Source organism: Stegostoma tigrinum, chromosome 37 (assembly GCF_030684315.1).
Source record: "Stegostoma tigrinum isolate sSteTig4 chromosome 37, sSteTig4.hap1, whole genome shotgun sequence".
In the NCBI taxonomy this organism is placed as follows: domain Eukaryota; kingdom Metazoa; phylum Chordata; class Chondrichthyes; order Orectolobiformes; family Stegostomatidae; genus Stegostoma; species Stegostoma tigrinum.
This window is the reverse complement of record NC_081390.1, coordinates 16,915,745-16,943,684: the sequence shown is the minus strand read 5'-3', so window position 1 is coordinate 16,943,684 and position 27,940 is coordinate 16,915,745. Positions and strand designations below refer to the sequence as shown.

At 38.7% G+C, this 27,940-nt stretch overlaps 1 protein-coding gene across 3 annotated transcripts in view; it reads left to right on the top strand.

Annotated features, from left to right (window-relative positions):
- parga (poly (ADP-ribose) glycohydrolase a) overlaps window positions 1-27,940 on the top strand; it is a 196,416-nt gene that overhangs the window by 132,654 nt on the left and 35,822 nt on the right. For all 3 annotated transcript variants that reach the window (XM_059640270.1, XM_048563467.2, XM_048563466.2), the window contains 2 exons: window positions 5,790-5,937; window positions 25,308-25,386. In XM_059640270.1, coding sequence (XP_059496253.1) covers window positions 5,790-5,937; window positions 25,308-25,386 — 227 coding nt within the window. The remainder of the gene's footprint in view (window positions 1-5,789; window positions 5,938-25,307; window positions 25,387-27,940) is intronic.

Sequence of the window (27,940 nt, the reverse complement as noted above, 5' to 3'; positions counted from 1 at the left end):
ATCCACAGCCCCCTCATTAATGTACTGGGATTGTGGGTTTGAATTTCACAATAGCAAGAATCAGCAAAAAAATGGTCTGGAATTAAAGGCTGGTCTATTGGCACCATGTAATTATTGATGATTGTTGTAAATACCTAGGTAATTCACTTTAGGGAAGGAAATCTGTCATCCTTACCTGGTCAGCCATGTGTGTAACTCCAGATGCAAAGCAATGTTGACTTTTAACTATCCTATGAAATTACCTGGCCAAGGCAGTTAGGAATAGGCGATAATTGTCGGTTAAGCCAGTGACACAGAGTCATTAAAATTCAAAAGGTTCAGATAAAACAAAATAGTTTAAAAATGTGCTCTTTAATTGATATTTCAACATAATATAATAAATTTAGAGGCTATTTAAAATAAAGTGCCATATCATATAAACCATTTTATTTTGGGATCAATTTTTCTTGCGTTCAATTGGGTCATTGTATTATCAAATTATATCCAGGTATTTTGCATTTCAACATGCTGAGATACTACAAAAGTTCAAGTATGATTACAGTTTACCGAGAGACTTAGAGTCGGTGGTCAGCAAATGTAGAGATCATGGTATTTTCTGCAGTTGTAGAAATAACAATTTGTTTTGCACCGTTGTCAAAATGCATACTTCTGCCATTGTATTGCATAAATACCTCATAACGTGTGTTTCCATGGTATTTCCATTTTGATAAATGGGTCTTCTCTTCTTTCCAGCGGTGAACAAGAGCAATTCAAAGTTATATTTAGGACTCCAAGTGACAAAACTGAAAATCTTGTACTCAAAGAGCTGGACTTTTTGATGAGCCGCGATCTTTCTTCTTTTTTAAACAGCATAATCGTAACATTGAGCTGAGAAATATCCATTATCAAACCCTATTTATAAATTGTGATTAACTTCATACACAGACTTGCGCTTTCAAGGGATAGGCACTAAATACCCACAACAACTGATAAAATTCCACAGTTAAGCAACACATTATTAAGACTTTATTGGTATTGCCTGAAGGGTTTTGCATTGATACAAAACTTTGAAGTCAGCTGTCTCAGCTCTCAAGATTGTCATAAGTATACATGTTTGTCCCAAACATTTAGCAACTTTTGTGGTGCTGATCCACTAATAATCATATACAGGACTCCTGAAAAATTTTTGATTGAAACTATCACATAGAGAGCACCTTGAATTTGAAATTTAATAACGATTCTGAGCTTTGGATACCAAGATGCTTCTTATAAACCTTTTCTGCTTATTACATGGTAGCAACACAGTGCACTGAGACACTAATTTTTAAATTGACAGGATAACCTTTTCTAGCAGCATGCTGATAGATTATTAGAGCAGCCTGAATGCTGTCCAGTTGCCTGTGGCTTGTGGTCAACTTAAAGGTCTACCAGCAACTGCATTAAGTGTACTGTTTGAGCTACCTTGCAAAGTTATCTGCTGAGGCAAAAATCAAAGGCTGTTGTCAATGTGACATCTTTTTTTTTAAAAATCGTGACATACCATTCCACATCAAGTGGCTGAAATCTTGAGGCTTAATGTTTTTAATGGAAGGAGGGGGTCAGTGTAGAGAGAGATGATATTCAGGAAGCAGCTGGTGAAATTGGTGTCTAATTCTAATAAAGCAAAGGAGATGTGCACAGTTGGAAAATGCACGAGCTTGTGACACTAGTGAGTTCAACCAAATTGAGCATAGTTGCATAACCATAAAATCCTATTGGGAGAAGGTACAATATCAATGCACCTTGGAGATTTGCTTCTTCTAAAACAAATCAAGTAGTTCACAGTCGAGCAGGTTTTCAACAGCGGTATAAACATTGAGCTTTTAATGGTTATTTCCTTAAAAGTCTTTAGAAATTACTTTAATGTTTGAATATAATTATAGACTCATCATCCTTAAACAGCAGTAATTTCAAAGCACATGCAAATGGTAAAGGAAATAAATAAACAAGAAGAAAATTTAAAAATTGATTTAACTATTTAACCTGTCTGGTTTACTATCATGATTGAAAGTGGAAAATAAGCAATTCTGTAGTTGCTGAAGGACACACTTCGAATAGCATCTGAATAATGCAGTGCCTTTTAAAAGTGCATTCTGCATGTTGCAAATTGAAATAAATTAAAGGTACATGAAGATGTTGGTGGTCATTGAAAGAGTCTACTTCAAATCCTAGCCCTGAGGCAGCTCCTATCATATCTCCACTTCATTTTAACATGCTTGAAGGAGCTGCAGTGGCAGCTGTCACCTGGCAAGTCGGACACCAGAGCAAAACTCTGATGGGATCATAGCCTCATCTCGGCTCTTTCACATTTTTTCTGTTGAATTTGTAAATAGCTTTTAAAGAACTTGGTGGCTTTCAATACGACAGCATCAGAATTGATTTACAAATGTTCAGATTTAATCTCAGAAGTGTGGTTTGGCCAATTAACCCTTACGATTTTAAAATTACAGACTTTATTGATTTGGTATTCAGTACGGGGACATATTTATTTTTAATGCTGTTTCTTCAGAACGGCATACTTGTGTTTATGGTAGCAGCAATGTCATAACATCTTCAATCTGGATCTTAGCGTGCAGCCCTTCCTTCCCCACAGGTTCCCAAGCTCAGTTGTGCCACATATTTTTGTGTCTTTTTTGGTGTGAAAATCTATGTATTAGGATGCAAAGTAGAATAAGCAAAATTTCAGAGTTAGTTTGCAGTCCGTTGAGCGTAAAATCTAATTCTGTAAATTTGAGATGATGTAAATTATACAGTAAATGGCAGAACCCTTAGGAAGATTGACATACAGAGATTTCTGGGCATACAGGACCACAGGTCCCTGAAAATGGCAACACGGGTGGATAAGGTGGTCAAGAATGCATACAGCATGCTTGCAATCCTCAGTTGGGCCATTGAATATAAAAGTTGGCACGTTATGTTACAGCTGTACAAAACTTTAGCTAGGCCACATTTGGAATATTGCATGCAGTTCTGGTTACCACAGTACCACATGGATGTTTTGGAGAGGGTGCACAGGTTTACCAGGATGTTGCCTGGTCTGGGCGATTTTATTTATGGGAAGAGATTAGACAAATTCAGATTACTTTCACTGGAAAGTTCGGAGCACTACAAAATTGAAAGGCATGGATGGAGTGGATAGTCAGAGGCTTTTTACCAGGGTGCACGTTCAAGGTGAGAGGGGGAAAGTTGAGGAGAGAAGTGCAGGGAAATATTTTCAGAGGGATGTGTGTGCCTGGAATGCGCTGGCAGTGAAGATGGTGAAACAGGCACATTTAAGGCATATTTTGAATGACCTGTGAATGGGGGATGTACAGAGGGATAGAAACTGTGCATTGGTAATAAGTAGCAGGTCTAAATACGCATTAGAATTGGAGCGGACTTGGTGTACCAAAGGGGCCATTCTTGTCATGTATTCAGTTGTATTATATTGTATAATTGCGCAGCTTTTTTTTTTAATGCATTTTGAGGAATTGTTTCTCCTTATTCCCAAAAGGCAATGATGGTTGCTAGGGTATATTTGTCATGTAGCCCTTTTTACAAATCCCCTTCACAAAAATTCATTATTAACAATGGAATTGGAAATCTTCCAAAACAATACTGAAGTTCCATTGAATACAATATTAGAGCTACACGGTGAACTTGAAGTAAACAAGGCAAATAGTCTTTTTGCAGGAAATAGTTGAATTCAGCTTTTTATTAATTTGGTTCAAACTTGTTCAGTATATAATGCTGCTCACAGTATATGTCTATGTACTTAAAAAGAACTATGGTCTTCTAGTACTTATTCTTAAAAAAAATTAAATGTTTTATTTAACCTATTTTTCTAAGCAATCTGTTCAGAGTTGTTAATACACACCTCTGGAGCAGGTGGGACTTGAACCCAATCCTCCTGATCCAGTGGTAGGGACACCACCACTGCACCACAAGAGGGCCTCCAAAATAAGAGTTGGGAGATTTGAATGACATCTCCAGGAGCCACAAGTGCCCCTTATAGCTGTAACGGCCACGCAGAAATAACAGAAGATGGCTTCAATATATCGACGTTTGGGTTATGGGCTCTCACTGTGCCATTCTGCTGCAGCTATCACTTGTTCAATCAATTGTCAGAGCGAGGTAGAAATGCTGGTAATTTACTTGAAATATTGAAACAATTTTACTGGTTTTGAAATCTTTCTACAATTGACTGTTTTATGAAGTATTTTGCTACTATGCCACTTCCTTACTCTCTGTATAATTAGCTGATGGACTTGTCCCCAAACCTCTGCTGATGTTTCTCAGAAACCTAGGAATATTAATGGTTCGTGCTGACTCCAGAAAAATGCAACTGTTAATGCTGGTTTGTTGTAATAACCAACTTATGTATTGAATGTGTTTCAGGGAAGGGTACCAGCGATTTAACTATTGAGTATAAATTGTGCTAAATAGTCCTTTTAATGCAGCAATCTGTGTGTATACTCCTAATTATCATATTCTGGTTTGAGTTGTTAATGTGCAAATAGCCAACTTAATTATTTCTTAATGTACATGTTTTACATGAAATGTAGGCTTGTATCGATCAAAAACGAAATATTCTATGAAATAAGGCTACTTGCCTTTCTTATTTGATCAGATTAAGCAATAGGGTAAAATCTATTTTTATTGATTCATATAAATATTAGTAAATATGCTAATTAAAGGTCACATAAATTGTTTGAAACTTAACTTAGTACTGCACTTGTCTCTCAGTACATGTAAATTCTACCAGTGCATAACATTTAGTTTTCTGCATATATGTATAAAATCTGTTTTGGTATTTTATTTACAAAATAGTTTTAGATTTTTTTTGCCATGTATATCCAATCTATGAAAAACAAAATGGTAATACTTGAATTGTAGGATGTGTGATCAATTAAGGAGGTTCCAAAATATTTCTAGAGATTAATTAAGTTAATTTATGATTGCACCACTTAAAGCAATTAAGTTTTAGATAGAAATATTAAGATTCAATGAAAGGGCTACTCCTGGGAAGGATTTTAGCAAATTTCGAACTATCCATTGGAGTTAACTGCAGGTTGAGGTAAAGAGATCCAGCAAACCAGAAATTCAACACATTAGGGCAAAAAGTAAATTAAGTTAAATCAACATTGCAGTGTATATAATTAAAACTAATTAGCTATCATTTTGTGCTGATTTCTGTTTCTTACTGATGACTAACCAGTTGCGTTTATAAAAAATTTGGAATGGTTCATTAGGTTTTCAGCTGAACTGTGTTTCTCAACTAAACTCTGCTGTCTGATGAGCATATCAGCAAGAGTAAGGTGATTCTAAGTGGGACGATTTTCTGATAGCCTATGCCATTCCAGTTACAATAAGGGGCTGTGTTCCTCCAGGAGAAAGTAAAATTAAATGTTAAGCACAAATAACGTTGTTTGAATTTTGCCATTTTGAACTCGAAACCAAACATAGAATTTCATTGCCAAGTGTAATACTATTGTCATTGTAAAGATTCATATGCTTCCTGCCCTTGCCCTCACCTCAGCCCACAAAATGGTTTCACTTTCAAAAACCCATCAGGCAAGCAGCATCTCGCAATTAAAAGACTGTATGCTTTTCTAACACTTGCAGCCCACTCTTGATATGAACTCAGTATATGCATGCCTAGGTTTGTAGGAAATGAGAGTTTGTTGTAGTCATAATATCTAATGAAGGCCTAAAAATACAATAGCAGGATGCCCATTCAAAGTCATGATCTGGTTTTAATCTCTAAATTTAAACAAAAACTGTGCTTTCAGGTTGACTTTGCAAACAAAAATGTTGGAGGTGGTGTCACAGGTGCTGGACTTGTCCAGGAAGAAATCCGCTTTTTGATAAACCCTGAACTCATTGTTTCACGGCTGTTTACAGAGGCTCTGGATGACAATGAATGTCTCATTGTTACAGGTTTGTTTTCTTTCTTGCTTTTTCTTAGCCCAATATTTTGAAATTTGAAAACTTCAAAAGAAATTCTGGATTAGCTATTAGATGAAATATAAAGGTATTTTAAACTCTTGAAAATACTTTACTTCATTGATTCACTTGTATGTTTATTTGACTTTGTTTTTTGATTTACATTTGTTTTCAAATTGTAAAGTATCCGATCAGCTGACAACTAACAACCTATTTTCTAATAGACAGTATTTTTCCCCACAACTTGGAGAAGACCTAAAATAATAGGAATGAAATGATTCCACATTACCTTATCTGTCACAAAGATTGGAAGATGTCTTAAATCTAGAAGTCTTTTTGAAGAAAAAAGTCAAATTGATCCTGCTTTGCACTGAAAACATTAGTTCTTGAAAATAGTCCCAATTATTTTCACAGGAGCATGAATGCATTTCTTTAAAACCAGAGCAATTCCTTAGAAAACCAGAAAAAACTATTTTGGCACACTGGTTGGTTTCAGTAAGAGGCAATTTTTTTTCCCTGCCAGATTACTGCCCAGTCTTTTATCTGTGTAAACAGGTAATGAGTTGATTTTTGTGAATAAATCACTGCAACATTGGCTGACAAGATAGGTACATAAAGCTCATTTTTTATCGGTTATTCCCTGGAGGCTTCAAAACTGGCTGGCTGTTACACTCAATGTTGAGTGAAGCAATGTACCTGAGATTGATGCTATGATCAGTTATCATTAAGTGACTAGTTTTTCCTGGGTACGCTTGTTTTCATATAGCCTCCAGCAGTCAGTATAGCCTACTGATTAGAGAATCTTATTTGGTACTTAATCTGATCAATTCAAATATGCTTCCAATTAGATGTTGAATTTTGTAGAAACTGAACAGGGTGATAAAAGTCAGTAAGGTACCTGTTGCATACATTAACAATGCATTGCAATGAACAGACCACTTAAAATTGACAATAGGCTCTATGGGTGAGCATTTGAAACAACTGTTGTCAGTCCCAACAAAGCCTCTTAAAATACTGTTTAGCAAGTTGCAAGTTTTATCAGCAATTAATGAATGCAACCAATTAGTAACTTTCAGACATTTGATATCACGAAAATATTACAGATATAAAGGTTATGCAGCATATCCATTTGAGTAAATGCATCATATGGTTTTGTCAGATTATTCAAAAAGAATAATCTCTACAGTTTGACACAGAGTGGCCAATGCTAGAGGGCCGTAAATCACTTGTAACCTGTCTGCTCATTGAGATTTGTTAATTTATACTATGAATTAGTTAAAAGCTAGGTTTCCAATTTTTGCAAAACATTGGCTGCCAGTCAGGTGGAGGGCAGGTGTTGATTTTCAGGGTTCGTGCTCATGGTTACCTGACATAGGCAGATAATTTTATGATAGTTTATTGAGTTTGCAAAGAAACAACAGTTTAGAATGATACATTCTTAAATTAGATGAAGGAAAGTATACAACCGTGACTAGAACCGATACCAGAAGACAAGTAAGGCTGTTAATTTGGAATGATTGTCTCATTAAAGTGGTGAGGATAACATCTTACTCTCTAGCCGAGATGTGAGGGAACTCTTCCCTTAGTCTTCCTCCTCTTCCTGCTGATCTGCCTTCCTCCTACCTGGTGAGAACTGCCCAGCGGGAACTGTTGCTTCCAAGAATTGCTTGATGAGAACTTCTCTCTGCCCCAAGCAATTATTGTCATGTGTAAAGGGGCAGGTTATCTTCTGTGTCAGTCAGCTGTCTGAACCTTCTTGGCCAGTGACAATCAGACAGCTGCTCGTGAGTCATGTGTGATCATTATTCCCTTATCTACCTTCATCTGAGGATTAGCTTACCATTTTTATTAGCGTATTGTTTTCAGTGTATTTGGCAACTCAGATTGTTGATGCAAGTTCAATGAGCATCATGACCTCCATGTTTCTCGCAATTCTTTCCTTTGTTTTAATATGTTGAATTTTGGAAGGTTAAGTAATACTGTAATGTCTGTTGAATGAAATGCCATACTATTCAGTAAATGCTAGGAAAGTTCAGTTTTTAAGGGACCCAAATATTCAACAGCAAAGAGAAGTAGAGGTGGCTGCTGAGACTTGGAGTTAACACATTTCCTCAGTGATTTGTTGTATAACACCTCCTTGAAGTATCCTGAATCCTGCAACCTCAGTATGTCTCTACCATTCATTGCTGGTTTAAACAGATGAACATCTGGCTGTAAAGCATAGTTTTGGATTTTTTTTTAAAATCTAGAGTACTGTATACAGTACTCTAGCTATGAACCATACTCTCAGATATTGGAATATGCACCCCCATTCCTCATGATGACATTTTTACTTTGCTTTAAATAAATAATTAGTATGCTTGTTTAATTGATCACAGAACAGAATTTTCTGAAAAAGTGTTATTAATCCTTAAATAAGATGTGATTGATTAAATTTTAACTAATGAAAAAATATAGATAAATTGACAAGAATGCTTCATGTATGTGATGTTCCAGGAGCAAATTAAGATCTACTAAATTTCAAGTAGATTCAACTTTAGGAAAAAGGTATGGACTCGACCTTAGAATCCTGCAAAATACTTAGTGTGTGTTTTCAAATTGGAGTTGACGCGATAGTTCTTGTGAAGCTACTGTACAAATTACTGTAAAATCCTAATTATTGCATAGATGAATATTAGAAGGAACAAAATTCGTAAACCTTTTGCAACCTGTTCAACCTGTTGCATTAAAATATTACAAAACCTTGTTTAATTGACACAAAAGTACATGATAGTTATCTTTCCCTGATGTATTGACAGCAATATTTGCTTGTTGGAGTAAATATTCTTTTAATCTAAAGCACTAATTAGTTCAATAATTTGAAATGGTAGGATTTGGCCTGTCATGTCTGTGCCTGTTCTCTACAAGAGGGACTGATAGCTAGAGCTATCTGTACAAGCAGGATGTCTCCTTCGGGGAATGAGGCTCAGCATTCCAGCTCAGCAATGGAAATGTTAAACATGAGGATCACTATGGTGCTATTAAAATAAGGGTGATGGTGAGAAGCTATTTTTTGTGACCAGGACTTAGCTCTGAAATTGACGAGAAGGCAAAAGTAAAGACAATTTTTGCAAGAGTTCACAGCCTACCTCCACTAATACAATTACATTCATGGGAATAGCTGGGAAGCCCATGGCAAAAAATGTATATTGACTATGCTTGTCCTCTTGAATGCTGAATGTTCGTCGTGGTGGTTCGTGCGTAACTAAATAGCCTGAAGTTGCCTTCATGAAGACGACCTCTTCAGAGAAAACCATTGAAAGACTGGGGAATATCTTTGTGACGTTTGGTTATCCATAGTTTATTAGTGATAATGGTCACAGTTTATATCACAAGAGTTTACGGCTTTCAAAAGCAGAATGGTATTCAACATACTCAATCAGCTCCTTATCACCTAGCCACGAATGGTTTGGTGGAAAGATTTGTTCAGACAGTGAAATATTCCTTAAGGTTAACCCATGAACAAGGGTCCATGTCCAGAAGATTGTCCGAATACTTGTTAAGTTACCGAACACAACCCATTCAAAGGCTCAAAGGTCTTAGATGCTGCTCGTGGTAAAGCATTGGTTGCACACAGCATTTGATTTGTTGAAACTAGTCATGACAAAACATATTATTGATGAAAAGCAATAAGAGAACAAAGCCAAGTGCTGTGTTTTCCAAAAACGTCACAAGTGTTAGCATGGAATTATAGGACTGGTGAAAAGGGGGATCCAGCCATCATTGTGACACAGACAGGACTGGTTTCCTATGCCATACAGATGAGAGACAATGGAGATGACATACTGATCAGCTCTTGGCAAACAGGAAGGTGATAGCCTTGTGGTATTATTGCTAGACTGTTAATTCAGAGACTTAGATAATGTTCGGGGGACCCAGGTTTGAATCCCACCATGGCAGACAGTGGAATTTGAATTCACTTTTTTTAAAAATCTGGAATTAAGAATGTACTGATGACCACGAAATCATTGTCGATTGTTGAAAAAACCTATTTGGTTGTCTAATAGCTTTCAGGGAAGGAAATCTGCCATCCTCACCTGTCTGGCCAACATGTGACTTCAGGCACATAGCAGTGTGATTGACACTCACTTGCCCTCTGAAATGGCCTAGCAAGCCATTCAGTTGTACCATTTGCTACAGAGTCTCAATGAAACCAGGTGGATCACCTGGCATTGACTTAAACATCAGAAAGGGCAACGGCAGAAACAGCCCTGTTGACCCTGCAAAGCTCTCCTCACTAACACCTGGGGCTAGTGTCCAAATTGAGAGAGGAGTCTGTCAGACTAGTCAAGCAATGGCCTGACATAGTCATACTGTCAGAATCATACAGGCAATGACCTAGACATCACCGTCACCATCCCTGGATGTGTCCTGTCTCACCAGCAGGACAAACCCAGCAGAGTTGGCATATAGTCAGGAGGGAGTTGTCCTGGGAGTCCTCAACATTGACTCTGGATTGCATGAAGTCTCATGGCTTCAGGTTAAACACAGGTGAGGAAACCTCCTGTTGATTATCACATGCCATCCTCCTTCGAATGATGAATTGGTACTCATCAATGTTGAACAACACTTAGAGGAAGCACTGAGGATGGCAAGGGTGCAAAATGTATTCCAGGTAGGGGAGTTCAGTATCCACCACCAAGAATGGTTTGGCAGCAGTACTATGGATTAAGCTGGTCATGTTCTAAAGGATATAGCTGCTAGACTGGATCAAAGCAAAAAGAGGGAAAAAACATACTTGAACTCATTCTTACTAATCTGCCAGCTACAGATGCATCTGTCCGAGGCAGTATTTATGAGAGCGACGACTGCACAGTCCATGTGGAGCCAAGTTCCAGCCTTCATATTGACAATAACCTCCATCATGTTGTGTGGCAATACCACCATGCTAAATGGGACAGACTTCAAATAGATTTAGCAGCTCAAGACTGGGTATCCACGAGGCACTGTGGGCCACCAACAGCAACAGAACTGTACTCCAGCACAATCTGTAACCTCATGGCCCGGCATATCCCCAGTCAACCATTACCGTCAAGCCAGGAGATCAACCCTGGTTCAATGGAGAGTGCAGGAGGGCATGCCAGTAGCAGCACCAAGCACACCTGAAGATGAGGTGTCAACCTAGTGAAGCTACCGAACGGGACCACCTGCATGCCAAACAACATAAACAGCAAGTGATAGACAGAACAAAGCGATCCCACAAATAACGGATCAGATCTAAGCAGGCCTGTCACACCCAGTTGTGAATGATGGTGAATGATTAAACAACTCACTGAAGGAGGAAGCACCACGGATATCCCCATCCTCAATGATGGAGGACCCGACACATTAGTGTAAATGATAAGTATGAAGCTTTTGGAGCAATCTTCAGCCAGAAGTGCCGATTGGATGACCCATCTCGGCCTCCTCCGGTGGTCCCCAATCTTCAGCCAATTGGATTCACTCCACATGATTTCAAGAAATATTTGGAGGGCTGGATACTGCAAAGGCTATGGGCCCTAACAACATTCTGGCAATAGTCCTGAAGACTAGTTTTCCAGAACTCACCACTACCCCAGCCAAGCTGTTCCAGTATGCTTACAACACTGGCATTTACCCGACAATGTGGCAAATTGGCCAAGTATGTTGTGCACATAAAAAGCATTGCAAATCCAACCCAGCCAATTACCACTCCATCAGTCTACTCTTGATCATCAGTAAGGTGATGGAAGGTGTCATCAACACTGCTATCAACCAGCAGCTGGTTAGCAATAACCTGCTTAGTGATGCCAGTTTGGGTTTTGCCAGGGCCACTCTGCTCCTGACCTCATTACTGCCTATGTTTAAACATGGACAAAAGAGCTGAATTCCACAGGTGAGGTGAGAGTGACAGTCCTTGACATCAAGACTGCTTTCAACCGAGTGTGGCATCAAGGAACACTAGCAAAACTGAAATCACTGGTATCCGGGGGCACCGTCTCTCTGGTGGATAGAATCATACCTGACACATAGGAAGCTGGTCGTGGTTGTTGAAGGTCAGTCATCTTAGCTCCAGAACATCTCTGTAGGAGTTCCTCAGGATAGTGTCCTAGCCCAACCATCTTCAGCTGATTCACCAATGACCTCCCCTCCATCATAAGGTCTGGGGTGGGGATGTTCACCAATGATTGTGTGCAATGTTCAACGCCATTCGTGATTCCTCAGACACAGAAGTAGTCCATGCCCAAATGCAGCAAAATCTGGACAATATCCAGACTTGGGCTGACATGTAGCATATAACATTCACTCCACACAAATACCAGACTATGACCATCACCAATAACAAACAATCTAACCACCCTCCCTTGACTTTCAATGGTGTTACCATCATTGAATCCCCCACTATCAACATCCTGGGAGTTATCATTGGTCAAAAATTCAACTGGACTCACCACATAAATGCAGTGACTACAAGAGCACGTCAGAGGCTGGGAATGCAGTGGCAAGTAACTCACCACCAGAATCCTCAAAGCCTGTCCATCTACAAGGCACAAGTCAGGAGTGTAATGGAATACTCTCCATTTGTCTGGATGAGTGCAGCCCCAACAACATTCAAAAAGCTTGACAGAGTCCAGGACAAAGTAGCCCGCTTGATTGACACTACATCCATAAGCATCCACTCCCTCGACCATCAATGCTCAGTAGCAGCAGTGTGTAGTATCTACAAGATTTACTGCAGAAATTCATCTTGGCCTTCAGACAGTACCTTACAAACCCACAACCACTTCCTTCTCGTTGGACAAGGGCAGCAGATATATTGGAACAGCACTACCTTCAAGTTCCCCTCCAAACCACCCATTGTCTTGATTTGGAAATATGTCAGCGTTTGCTCACTGTTGCTGAGTCCAAATCCCAGAACTGTAACTGGAGCATCTGTGGGAAACAGTACCTTAATGCAGAATACCACAGCATTATGCAAACCTGCAAACATTCAGTCACCTCAGGAAAAGACAATGATAGATGATGTTCTTGGGGCACTTAAAACACCAGAGGCTAAGCCCAATGAGAAAAATAAACAGATGTCTGAGCTCTGCCAACTACCATTCAGGAATTGAAGTTCTTTCAGAATGTCTTGCTTCCTGACTATTGGAAAAGGATTGTAAATATTCTGTATGTTTTCATTGCAGCAAGTTCTAAAGTAAATGGGGATGAATATTGTGTATTTGTGAGAGTGTGGTGGACTGTCACTTTGAGTCTGATCATGGGATATAATGATGTCATTGACCATTTTGGAAGGACAAGCAGCTGTTGCAAAACACTGCCTAGAGAGTGAACACCTCCAAAATAAAGTTATTGCTGTTTAAACACTTCAGTATCCTGGTACTTCTTGGAACTTAACATGACCCATAAGCATAGGGTAGTTATTATCAATTAGCAATGTGGAAATAAGGAAAAAGAGCAGTACTCCCACCTAACTGCATGCGTACACAACAGTGGCACAGCAACTGAAATTCTGTATTAAATTTGCACAAATATTCTAAGCCACTACTGTCAAAAGAAACTGGATGGATACAACAGTGAAGAGATTCAATTTAAATATTTTGCTGAAAATATAAGATTTCGGCAATTAATGTATTTTGCTTAGAGCAGTGTTGATTGATCATAAAATCTATGTAAGATAACAAAGTATGGAGCTGGATGAACTCAGCAGGCCAAGCAGCATCTCAGGAGCACAAAATCTGACGTTTCGGGCCTAGACCCTTCTTCAGAGGGTGAAGGGTCTAGACCCGAAACGTCAGCTTCTGTGCTCCTGAGATGCTGCTTGGCCTGCGGTGTTCATCCAGCTCTACGCTTTGTTACCTCGGATTCTCCAGCATCTGCAGTTCCCATTATCACTGATAAAATCTATGTAGTTTTGTTCTGCTAACTGTAAAAGCACCATCGATGTTTTTTAAAACTAAACATATTTTGATCAGTAGGTTTTAAATTTGCTGTAATGGTCGTGAGCAGGTTTCGCTCAAGCAGAATGTTGTTTTGTTACAATGCAAATTATTTAGGTAATGTAGTTTAAAATAAAATCAGTTATATAACCAACAGCAGTTTTAATAATTGATGTGAAAAGAAAAAGTCATTAGAAACCTAACAGGAGGAGTTATTATTTCTTGCTGCATTTTAGAAAGGGAAAATGTTAAATGTGCTAATTTTGCATTAGCCCTTTGTGCACCATTCAAGATCCTACCCGGTGCTGTAAAACAAAAATTCCTCATCTACACACCTATCCCTTGTTATATTTTTACGAACTTTGGGCAGTTATGGTAGGTGAAGGGGCTATGGGTTGGGGTGATGGTTCTATGTTTCAGAAAGATTTATCTTGCTTTCTGTGATTTCCCATCAGTGCTCATAGTCTGAATGTCAAATATAGTAGTTAAAAAAACCTTTTTAGGTTACATCAGCTGTTTCTGTCAAATAATCTTTGCCCCACCCCCCCCACCCCCACATCAAGCTCTCAAGTTCTGTTTAGTTCATATGTTTCTACTATTCAATTCCATCTACATTTAACATTTTGACAGAAAGCAAATTACATGAGGAATTAGCCTTGGTCTAAACCTGGGCCAAAGGGCTGAATTTAGGAGATGAGACCAGAGTGACTGCCCTTGATATCAAAACAATATTTGTCTGAATGTAGCAGTAGGGAGCCCTGGTAAAATTGAAGACAGGTGGAATTGGGAAAACTCTCAACTGGCTGGAGTCGTACTTTAAACAAAGCACGAGGGGGCATAGCTTTAAATTGAGGGGTGAAAGATATAGGACAGATGTCAGAGGTAGTTTCTTTACTCAGAGAGTAGTAAGGGAATGGAACGCTTTGCCTGCAATGGTAGTAGATTTGCCAACTTAAGGTGCATTTTAAGTCGTCATTGGATAAGCATATGGACGTACATGGAATAGTGTAGGTTAGATGGGCTTGAGATCAGTATGACAGGTCGGCACAACATCGAGGGCCGAAGGGCCTGTTCTGTGCTGTAATGTTCTATGTTCTATATTCTATGTCCTAAAGGAATATGTATTGGTTATTGAGATTATTCGTCTCAGCCCAAAGAATTAACTGTGGGAGTTGGGCTATGGCAAGGATGTTATTAAGTTAGAGGGGGTTCAGAAAAGATTCACCTGCATGTTGCTGGGAATGGGGGAGGGTTTGAGTTATAAAAACAAGCTGGGAATTTTTTCATTGGAGCATAGAAGGTTGAGGGGTGACTTTATAGAGATTTATAAAATCATGAGGGGCATAAATAAGATGAATAACAAGAGTCTTTTCCCGAGAGTGGGGGAATTTAAAACTAGGGGACATATTTTTAAGGTGAGAGAAGAAATTTTTAAAAAGGTTGCCTCCAAACGTTTCCTGCCTACATATAATATTTAAAAGCCATTTGGACAGGTAATTGTATTTGCCTCTACCACTTCCTGTGGCAGCTAATTCCTTTGTATGCACCACTCTCTTTGAGAAAGTGTTGCCCCTCATGCCCTTTTTAAGTCTTTCATACTGTTACAACATTTAAAAGATAATTGGATAAGTACATGAATAGGAAAGGTTTGGAGGGAAATGGGCGAAATGCAGGCAAATGCGACTAGTTTAGTTTGGGAACAAGGTCAGTGTGGACTAGTTGGACTGAAGGGCCTGTTTCCATGTTACGTGACTCTGACTCCATTTATCATGGCTTGCACTTCCTTATAGAGACATAAATGGTTCACTGATGATTGAGGTATCCAGTTCTATACATCCCTCCTCAGTCCATGAAGCAAGCAGTGCCATGCATTTGGTGTGCAGTAAGAACCAGTGATAGAACTGTGCTGTAAAGTGATGAAAAGCATTTGTGCCACATCATGCGTCATTTGCCATCTCCAACATGTTTAAGTAGCATCATCTCCTCCTGACATTCAGTATTATTATTATTGCTGAATCACCCATGATCAGCTTTCTCCAGTTTACTATTAACCCTAAACTCATCTGGGCCAGCCACATAATACTGTGACTTCAAGAGATCAGAGGCTGGATATTCTCCTTACGCCCTCAGGTCTGTCCACTATCTAAAAGGTAAACACCACGAATGTGATGAAATATTCTCTCCAGCTACATTTAAGAAGCTTGATAGTTTCAGGGAAAAGAAGGCACTTGAAATCATTCACAGCCTTCATCATCAGTGCATGGGTGGCTGAAGTGTGCCATCTGCAGTGCTGTAGATGCATGTCAAGTGTTCATCAAAAGTAACTCCCATTGCCACAACCTGCGGAGAAGGGTGCAGGCAAATGGCAGCATCTGTACTTGTGAGCTCCTGGGAAAGTCACACATTAACCTGGTCTGTAAACATATCACCATTCCTTACTTGTTCTGGTTTAAAATCATGGAACTTGCCACCTAAAGCATAGGATTAATTCCTACACCAAGCAAATTGAAGAAGTTCTGAAAGGTATTCTCTTTTCTGAGATGATTTGGAATAGGCAATGAATGCTGACCTTAAGGGATACCAGCATCCCATGAACAATCCTTTAAGACTGAAATTTAAGGTATTGTATTCTGAGAGTCAGAATTCCAGAGTGAGTCCTGTCTCATCCATTTTTTAAAAGTGTGAATGGCTTGGAAGTGTCTCTGAACTCTTCCTTAAAGTTCAAAGCACAATTCTTATTCTAAGCCAATCACTTAATGGTTATACTGACTCAGTTTCTGTGAAGTGACTTATTATCATTTTCAAAGATTTACAATTAACACACACTTAATACACATTCTAGGGCATTAATAACCACAGATGAAACTTGTGATGCCTTAATGGAGAAGAATATTTCATCACATTTGTTATTCAAAGTTCAACACATTTATTTTTGTATCTGACTTCAGCTAAGACTCCTTAATGCCCTGCCTGTCTGATCTATTCATTATATTTATTTCTGATGCACCCTGACAAAAGGCTTAATGGATCTAACCAAGTTGATATATTTGAAGAAGGGCTGAACATTTCAAAGAGACATAATTAAATTTCTGTTTGATGCTGTGTTTGGAGAAGATCAGGAATGATGTTTTGTCTAATGATAAATTTGCATCATAGCAGTGAGAAGCCAATTAATTTCTGGGCACATTAGGATTTCGGGAGTCTGACGTGAAAGCTGGCGTCAGATAGATGGATTTTAATGAATTACTACATTTTAATTGACCTAACTGCAGATGGCAAAAGGCTGATATTTTTTAATTTTGTTTTTAATGGAAGAACACTTGGAGGCCAGACTCCTCTGCTTAATTGGGATTTCCCAGGAATGTATTTTGAAGGACACATTATAGGTCTGCATCAATACAAATTCTATCGTGTGACAGTTCTAAACATTAGCATTTTGTTTTTACAATTTGTTTGTTTTAGAGGTTTTTGCATTACTCTGAAACAATTTGTTTCATTCATTGTTTGAAAGTATTTCAATACACTTCAATTTAGAAGTTGTCCTTGGAGAGCAGAGAAAAAGGTCACTACTACTTCCTTTTTTTGCTATTGTTACTGTTCACTTAACGGAGGCATTTCTTTCCAGCTTGTCAATTTGTCAGAATTTTAAGCAGTAGAGAGCGACTGATATTTGAAGTTCACTGCCCACAGCAGTAAATAAACATGAAGCTGGTATCAAGTTTTTCTGTCATGATTAAAATGCCTTTTTTTAGTGTTGTCAGCTAACAGGCACTGGCCTGAACAAAGATCAGTCATATTGGATATTATGTATGGGAAGACAGGTGATATATTTGCTTAGTGGTATAAGAACAAAATGCAGTCTTTCAGCAAACGATATAATTACCTGCACATAAATATAATCCTATTCAGCAAATGATAGAATTAAGCCTTTGTTGCATTGCCATCCTTTCCAGGTTAAAAGATTATTTTTAGCAAAAACAAGTTTTCTTGTCATTTTCATAACACATGCAACTATAATAATTTTGTCAGCCACTTTGCTGAGATGTATAAAAATCCATTGCTATGTTTATGCCCCCGCATCAAACTACTGAGGAAATGTTGTGAAGAATTTCTGTTTGTCAAATTTGGAATACACATTGTCTCTGGTCATCCATCTATAGACTAACCTCAGTTCAGAAAGCTTAAATCCAGTTTGTAAGAACTAAAGCCTAAAAATCCTCAGGTGATACTGTACTAAGGCCAACCAGAACAATCTAGATTTTCAAGTGTAGAACACTTGTAAGCTTCTTGCTGCCTGTCCAGTGAAAGGTTGACTCTTTTTTGAGTCACCCCTCTCAACTAACTGGATAATCTCCTGCAGTGCACTCCAGTAATGCGGAATTGTCCGACTCTAGTATCGGAGTAGGATTAGACATGCCCTGTCCACGAATAAAAGCAGGCTGGATCAGCAGATTGAATGGGACCTCATCATCCTCTTTGAACAACACAAAGTAGTTGCAGTACATGCCATCTAAAAGATAAGCTGGAGCAACAGTCAAACTTCCCTCAACAGTACCTTCCAAACATGCAATCTTGATCACGTTGAAGAACGAGGGCAACAGGTACTTGAAAAGGCCACCACCTAGAAGATCCTCCTCTGAACCTCACACTGACTCCGAAACATATTTCCATCCTTCGTCATCACCTGGATCAAAATGTTGAAACTCTCTAACTAACTACCTTGTAGGTGCATACACCATTTGGTCTGCAGTGCTTCAAGAAGGAGGTTCACAACCACCTTCTCAATTGTACTTAGGAATGGGCGCTAAGTGCTGACCTGGCATCTCATAAATGAATCTTTTAAAAGTTTGTCATAAATGGCTGTTAGTTCAGAATTTCCGTTTCCAGGCATATTGTCTTAGAGCCAATTCACACCATGAGAGACTTTCCTTATTGTGACCTACCCCCATCCAGCAACCCTGTTCAATAAGCACATGTTATTGTTTGGATGTTGAAAAGAGACACCATATACCATTGACTTGCCTCAATTTTATAACTCCAGAGTGAACACTAATCTCACAATTCATCTTGTGTTTGTGTAATTGTGTTATATCATTATCTAAAATTTTAGAATGGGAAGGTAAAAAGGAGGAACAACAATGAAAATTATCAATGTTAAGTACAATTTCTGAAGAGCAGACGGCTTCTACCCTCCTATTTATGCAAAGCAGAAATCCATGACTTTATTTGTACAGCTTCTTAAATCTGCAGTGCTACGGAATTGTTCTGGAAATTCTGCGTGTTTCACAAGTTGTTACAGAAAATAACAACATGGGCAGGTAATGAGCGCTACTTCTTGTATTAACCAGTCTTTTTGTACTTGTGTTTTGCATGTCTTTTAGGTGTGTAATTCATGTACTATTTTTGTACATATTTGTAATTAAAATGTAAAACTTTTTTTGTGGATGTTTTTACAGTAAACACAAGGAGTCTGAACATAAATTTTCAGCTGAGCAGTTCAGTTACAGAAAATGCAGCGTGCAAAAAGGATGGTGAAAAGTTTAATCTGGAATGCAAAAACAAATAGAAAACACAATATAATAGAATTAACTAGATAGTAAGAACTGCCAATGCTGGAGAATCTGATATAACAAGGTGTAGAGCTGGATGAACACAGCAGGCCAAGTAGCATCAGAGGAGCAGGAAAGCTGACATTTCGTGCCTAGACCCTTTCTAGAGCCATTTCTGAAGAAGGGTCTAGACCCAAAATGTCAGCTTTCCTGCTCCTCTGATGTTGCTTGGCCTACTGTATTCATCCAGCTCTACACCTTGTTATAATATAATTAACTGTTCTGTTTCATGCTGTCACTGCAACTATAGTAACTTATCAGCGTTTGAAGCTTTGATATTGTTTCCTTCCAAACATGACAACATTCTACCAGTTTTGGCTTGCAATAGCTCCTGCTTCTGAATGAAGCTAGTGCTGCATTGTTGGAGTTGATGCCTTGCGGCTGAGGTGTTGAACCTGGCCCATCTTGTCTGTCAGATGAAGTTAATGATCCTATCTCCTATTTGGAATTAGAATAGGAAAGCTATTCTAAGGACACTAAAATATGTTACCTGGTTGTTCCTGTCCGTGGTATTTGTGGGATGTTGCTGTTCTTTTATTTGCTGCACACATTCCTGCATTATTGCAGTAACCGTACTTCAGTGGTATTCTCTTGGTCATGAAGCACTTTGTAATGTATTAAGTTCATGAAATGTTCAATTTACATGAATGCTGTATCCTTCATTATTAAATTAGCTCCAAATGTGTTCATCAGGCAACACCTGTATGCAGTTACGTTTTCTGCTATGTGGACCTTTTTCTTTATACTGTCTAATGCAATCAGCTATCAATATTAGTTAATTGATAGTGCAGGAAATAATGTCACCAACAAAAGTGATATTGACAAAGCCATTAAAATGAAAAGTTGTGAACTATTTTTTCCTTCCTTTCTTTTCTGAAAACACTGGAACCTACAGGAAGTTAACTGTGTGAAAATGGATTGATTCTAATAAATGCACAGCTCCAATTAAACTATTCTCTTTAACTGGCTAAGTGACCTTGAGAGAAATTGGTAGTTTTTTGGGTGATTTTAAACAGGAAGGGAATAGCGTTAAGTGGGCATTATTAGTGAATGGTAAAATTGAGCGTAAACAGTAGAGGGAGCTAATGTTGACAGCAATGATCAGTATTTTAGTCTTTACCAAGCTGCTAAAATTTAAGTCAATACGCCTCAATTTAAATATATTATGACACTTGGTTGTCAAATATTTTCAGGTATTATATCTGGGCTGTCAGGAATCAAACATTTGTGAATCCTGAAGGTCTTAAGTGACTTTCTGATTGCAAATTTGAAGAGTGCATTTTTATTTTTAGCAATCAACAATTTGATTTTTGTTCAAAGAGTGCCTGAGGAGATGTGGTGCAACATTGACCTTTTTTTTTTCAAAAAATGTCATCGTCTTTTCTGAATATAATTTGCTTCAGAAAGATCCATCACTTAAAAAAAATCATTGTGAATGTTTCATTTTTTTTAAAATAGTTTTTTTTTGGCTCATATGGAATGTGCAGCTTAATCACTGGACAACAATTTGTCAAAAAAGCCATTATCGGTCAGTGAAATTTGATGTTAACTGCAAAATCTAAAAGCTACAGTGCTTATTATTAAAAAGGCAAATGCTGTTTACTTGTATAATTGTGTCATATTACATTTATTTTAAGAATATTCAAAATGAATTGAGTTACAAAAGTGTAACCCAATCTCAGAATTGGTGCAACATCACAAATGGCAAGAAGAGACCACCTCCAGATTCATATAAATCCCAAATGTCAGTTCCAGATTCTATTGGTTTATATTCTTAATTGGTTCTGAAATGAGTGTGATGATTAACATTTGTACAGACTTGCTTCAATTTTATCAGGACAAATTACCTTCAGATGAATACTTTGAATTTCTGTGAGGCATTGACACATTGAGCTTTGTATATTAGGCTGCATTTCTTTACTTCACATTATCTACATCCTGTTCTGCAGACGATCTCTCATGATGTGAAAGTACAAATAACAAATTATCGTAAATACCAAATGGAGTATGTAAATGAAAAGGTGTCTTTTTTTCACCAGGATGCTCTTTCTAGTAATGGCTTTTAAATGATTAACAAAAATTTTTTCCTGCTTTATTATGCTCCTCATTTCTTTTAAGTGATCATGAATGATACAAGTAAGAGAAGTCAGTTTAAAGGAAATGGAAAGACAAACTTCGAATTCCAACAATTTATTGAGAGAAAATAGATGAAGTATTGACTTCAAGATTTTATAATGTTTTGGCTTTGATGCTTCTTTTAGCTTGCGTAATCTTACTCTTGAGTTTCACCACGATAATGACCAATACTGTTGGAGGTTCTAAGCCTTGGCAGGTAGCATCCCCGCAAAAAGTCAAGACCTTCAAAAGGGGAAGGACAAAGAACAGTAATAAGAGAAATAAAATTTATTCTTCAAGTTGCTGTTAAGTTGTAAAAACTGAAAGAACTGTGGATGCTGTAAATCAAGAATAGAAACAAAGTTGCCTGAAAAGCTCAGGAGGCCTGGCAGCATCTGGAGAAAACAACTTTGTTTTTGCTCTTAAGTTGTGCAACCTGTAACTCATAACTTAATTTGTATTGAATATTTTACCAAACCTCCCCCACAATGATTTTGACTCGAAGTCATGATATGAGATTTAACAACAAATTTGCAAAATATTTGAGATAAGAACTCCAGTCCTTTAACCCTTTTATCAAATTTTGTCCATATGACCAAAATGTTTTTTTGGTCTATCTGTAGCATGAAGGGAGAGTAACAATTAGATCACTTCAGATTATAATGTTTCAAGCATCGAATTTTCCAAAGGTTTTTTTATGTATTCCCATCTGTCTAAGATAATGGATAAGGCCCTGTTTTGAGGGTATGATAGATCTTTCAGATCAGTTTTAAGGGTCAGTGAACAAGTTAGCCAAAGTTATCCAGGAACAATGGAGAAGAGGTGGCTAACTCCATAGAATTAAAATGCTGTTAGTAGTTTTGAGGCACGCACGGAACTGGCTCAGAGAAGCCCCAGGAATCTTTCACTGATTTTATGAACTTGAGGCTTAAAAAATGCCCATGGGAAATTGAGATAGTAACGGAATGTCACTGGCTCCATGCTGCTGGGTATTTGGGACTCCAGTAGCCATGAGCATTTATCAATTTGGTAGAGCCGAAAGGAAGCTGTCTGGTAGCAAGCTGGCACTTCGGCAATGATAACCTTATAAGTAGCGTTGTCTGTTGCTGAAGCGAACAGTTGACGCAAATGAATGCCTGTGAGTGGAGATGTTCTGCCCAGAGCAACTAACGAGCTCAAATTGTGCTGGTGATTAGATGTTGGAATGCAGCCTTGTGAATCTCATTTAACTCAATGTCATGAGAAGAGTTGGAACAACTGGGAAGTGAGCAGTCTTTGATGCAACTTAAGTTGGAATGCCTTTTGAAGGAAACTGGAGGCTAAGTCTCCAAAAAAGAAGAGTCAAAACATATGAGAGCGGTAGGACTTCAAAGCATTTTTGTGATTCTGTGCTCACTGCCATCTGATTTGATTGCTGAGAAGTTCACAGGATCTGCCTTTGTATTTTCCATTTCAAGGTACAGTTGATGGGGTGTTCAACCACAATTTGCCTGTTAGTTCACGGTTACCTCATGTTAATTCTGGATGTTCGAATATAAGGTAGATGTTAGTCATAGCTTGCTTTACTGACTTGTGCATTGTAAATATTTCTTCTGATTTTTAAAAAAATTTGTTTTTTTTTATTCTCTTAGTGAATAATCGTGATTTCAGAAGACTGTTTTAAAAAAAGAAAAATGACAGGTCTTTTCTGCTGAAAACTGGCCTGGAAAGATAATGCAATTTAATTACTGATCTAAGGACACTGTAGACAAATCATCACCGACCTGTTGCAATGCTCAAGAGCATAGCTGGTTGAATGTTGAATCAGTCAATCGAGGCAGAACTGTTTTTGACTAGGAGTTGGCAGGAGGCAGTGTGATTTTTGCAGACTTTCAGAGACGGTGCTGCTTGGTCTTGCTGTGTCTCTAGTTTCTCTCCAGTTATTGAATTGTTGGGTTCGAGGGGAAGAAACCCAGTCAGGTGAGTAAATATTCCTCGAAGTCTGCTGAAACTGTTTGCATTAACAGATGACTTCAGAATTCAAACAAGCTATATAATTCTATTTGTGTCTCAACAATATGTCCAGAGATTTTGTGAAGGTCTCGTATTAGTTGTTGGAAGTTTTTTATTGAACTGGCAAATTACAATTCTTTTACTTTCTATTTAAATTTATTCCTTAACTGTGTCTGTCTGAGAGAGCGTAGGGGTTATGATCAAAGAAAATTTAGCTTTAATCATGGATATTACATAGATTACCTTGCTATTTATCTGTTCTATTAAAGTTTCAATATTAATAATAAATTATCTATTTGTTTAAGTTATAAACTTTGTGATCAAGGTCATTATTTGTGAGGAACAATCAGGTAGTTTGGAGGATCATTAAAAGTTTTAATTTGACTGTAAATTTGAGAAAAATAAAACAAATGAAAAGAATGCAGGTAACAAGGGTATGGAATGTCCCAACACAACTTCACATTAGAAAGGAAATTGCTGAAGGTGGAGGTGAAGCTTGAAAGCTTAAATGTTTCTGTTGTTGTATGCTTACCTTTAAATCTGAAATGCTGTTGGCCACCTCTGCTGCATCTGAAGAAATGTTCTTGCTTATGCTGTGCAACAGTTTAAATAAAGAAGCATTTTCAAAGAAATAGGACCAGAATAAGGACACATTAGCTTTGGTGTGTCTGTCTGTGTGTGCACAACATTCAATTAAATAGGTTCTAGGTTTGATAAAGGAAACTGTCAGATATATAATGTGATTGTATCTAGACGACCTTTGAGTCCAAGTGACGGTGAAGCAGCTGTAGTTGGCGCTGGTCATTAGAGAGTGAGGTGGAAGAGAGCGGAAGAATCAACCAAATTTCAAGCTACTGTTTACTATCATTTCTCATCTTTTCATATAGCTTACTGAATTGCAAAATAGACATGGAATCGCCTCTTGTAGCATCTTGCCTCCAGAACACTCTTTGAAGCAAAGAATATGGATTATGTTTGCGCTTTCTTCATGCAGTGCTCGCCTGTGACCATTGTTCTTCTGTACTGTGGAGGCACTCAAGGCAATAACTACTTGATGTTCTTCCAATTCTTGCTTATGCCTCTTTTATAATTCAAAATGCAGTGCAGCTACATCTGTATTTGTAAATTCTTACAAGAGGCCATTCAACCCATTTTCACTATCCACTTAGATAGTACTATCTTGCTTTCAGTTGTTCGGCATCTGGTACTGTTCCCTCATGACGTCTATTTACATGTCTGCTCTGTCAAGCTTTCTCAGGCAGTGGCCAGTGTAAATACATTTTCTTGAAGCCAATATTCATCAATGAAAACCAAAAATCAGTTGTAACTGTGGTGGGAGTGATTTGTTTATTTAGTCCGTGTAAGCCATTTCCTAATGAGGGCAAATTATGCAAAAAGATTTTTTGTTTGTTTCTTTACTTCTTCCAAACAAGTTTCTTTGGCCTTGCACCACTAATCCTGTCATCATTTAATGTCTTCTATGTTCCACCCTTTCACTTACTTGAAGTTCTAAATTTTCTCAGTTCATCAGACTGAAAGTCAAACCGCCTCTCTTCCTTACTGGATAGTTCCAACATTTTCTGTTTATTCCAGATTTATGTTTTTATTCTGTCCGGCATTGTGCTCATCTTCCACTGTACCTGATGTGGGGATGGAAGCCTTTTGATCGGTCACAGCTGCAATCTTACAACAAGTTGTCTGTGTGTTTTAGGTACCGAGCAATACTCTGTCTACAAAGGCTACGCAGATACATACAAATGGACTGGACAGTACAATGACAAGATTCCAAGGTATTGGTTTAAAAGTGCAACTTAGTTTTATTTTAATAACTGTCCACTTCTTATAAAGTAACTTTATTTTGTTCTTGCTTTATGAAGCTGATTAACAAGCCCCATTGGAGGCAAGCGTGCACAAATACTAAAGATACAGGAAATGATGTTAAAGAGCGTGTACTATTTATTAGTACAAAAATATATGGCACAAAGTTTCCATTTCTGAACTCTAATGTAATTACAAGCTAACTGTTTATTTTTCATTAGCTTCATGTCAGAAAATCTGTTTATATTTGTTACTTAAACTTTTCTTAAAAGTCAAAAAAAAACTCACCATTTTAATGTAAACACTTGCATTCACATCCATGACTCCTAATTTGGATAGGTTCCTTAACTGTGTTGCTGCAAGACTGAAAGAAATGAGTAGAGGCTCTCTGCTCTGCCATCCAGGATCAAGCTGTTGCATTTTTTTTAAAGCAGGTATCTCAGGTACCACCCCCTTTAATGATGCTTGAGAGAAGCACCAGGATCTCCCATCTCTGGCTGTTAGTAACTAAGGGTATTGTGGAGTATTCTAAACCAGCACTTAACACAGTTCTTTCATTCAAATATCAAACAATCTTTATTTTACTCCGGTGGGAAGGCCCATCTCTGCTGGTAAACCAGGAGACTTTTCCAACTATAGAGCTTCAAGCAGTTGGTATACCATTCGAATTGCATTATAATCAGTGCTGCCTACAACAGGACTGATGCTATTAAGAACGATTGGAATTTAGGACATCACAAAATGACACAGGCTAACCACCATTGTGTATCCTAATTAAGTAAAAAATAGAAAAGATCATTGTTGCAACCAAATGTCCCCAGTCAACATCCAACCATTCAGCCTGTTTCAGAAGGAGAGAAATAAACATCAGCTTGACATCCAGGGGATACCACTCCTTGGTGGAATGTATTGTTTTCAACTATAGAAATGGCATCTACTCTGAGTGCAAGAGCTGCAGATGTTGGAGTCAGAGTCAATATAATGTGGAGCTGGAAGAACACAGCAGGTCAGGCAGCATCAGAGGAGCAGGAAAGTCACCGTTTCAGATTTTCACCCTTCATCAGGACTGGAAAGGAGGAGGGGAGTTCAAATAAATAGTGGGAGGGGGTGGGGCAGGGGTAAGGTAGGTGGGGTGGTGATAGATGGATGCAGGTTGGGGGTTGTGGAGATAGATCATGGAAAGTGTGGGGCAGATAGGTGAGAAAGAATATGGACAGGGTGTGTCAGGTCAAGGAAATGGATGAGAGAAGGGGCTGGACATGGGATGAGGCTGGGGGTTGGGAGTTTATGAAACTGATGTATTCTGTGTTGAAGCCATTGGGCTGTTAGCTGCTGAGGCGGAATATAAGGTGTTGTTCCTCCTGTTTAACTGTGGTGCCACTGTGACACTGGAGGATGGCCTCAACATACAATTCCCCACCCCTCCTCATCCTATGTCCAACCCTTCCTCTCATTCCTGCCTCCTTGACCTGTCACAACCTGCCCATATGCTTTCTTCGGTCATGGGAAGGGTGAGATAAATAGATAAGAAAGCACATGGGCAGGTTGTGTCAGGTCAAGGAGGCAGGAATGAGAGGAAGGGTTGGACATGGACATGGGATGAGGCCAGGGTGGGGAGATTTTGAAACTGGTGAAGTCTATGTTGAGGCCATCCTCCAGTGTCACAATGACACCACAGGTAAAGTGGAGGAATAACACCTTATATTCCGCCTCGGCAACTAACAGCCCGATGACCTCAACACACAATACACCAGTTTCATAATCTTCTGAACCCCAGCCTCATCCCCGTTTCCTTGACCTGACACAACCTGTCCGTCATCTTTTTCACCTATCCGCCCCACCACTTCTATGATCTATCTCCACAACCCTCTACCTGCATCCACCTGTCACCATCCCATCTAACTTCTCACAGGCCCAGCTCCCTCCCTCTATTTATTTACAAGCTCCGTTGTCCTTCTCCCATCCTGATGAAGGGTGAAAACCCAAAACGTTGACCTTGCTGCTGCTTCTGATGCTACTTGACATGCTGTGTTCCTCCACCTCAGCACTGTATTGACTCTGACTCCAGCATCTGCAGTTCTTGCTCCTCCAAGTGCCTGAAAACCATACTGCAAAGACTCTTCTAAGGATGCCCACCTTGCAGAAGTTGTCCTTCCTCAGAAGAGATCTCAGTGATTCTCTCTTCCACTGCAACCCACTGATAATCTCCTCTGTCCTGAAGCCCTTTGACCGCATACTGACACAGACGCGTTTACTGCTCCGATGTGGTCTCCTCAGTATCAGTGAGACCAAGCATGGAGTCAGTGCAGTTCGCAGAGTTTTGTAGGCTATAATCAACAGCACCTTCTGATTGCCAACCATTTTAACTCCCCCTCCCACCCCCTTAGTGTCATGTCCATCCTGGGCCAACACCTATCACAAACTACCTATCTCCCCTCAGCCCCAGCCTGAACGTCCTCCCTCTATTTATTTCCGAGCTTCCTTCCCCCTCCTCTGCCCTGATGAAGGGCGAAAACCTGAAGCATT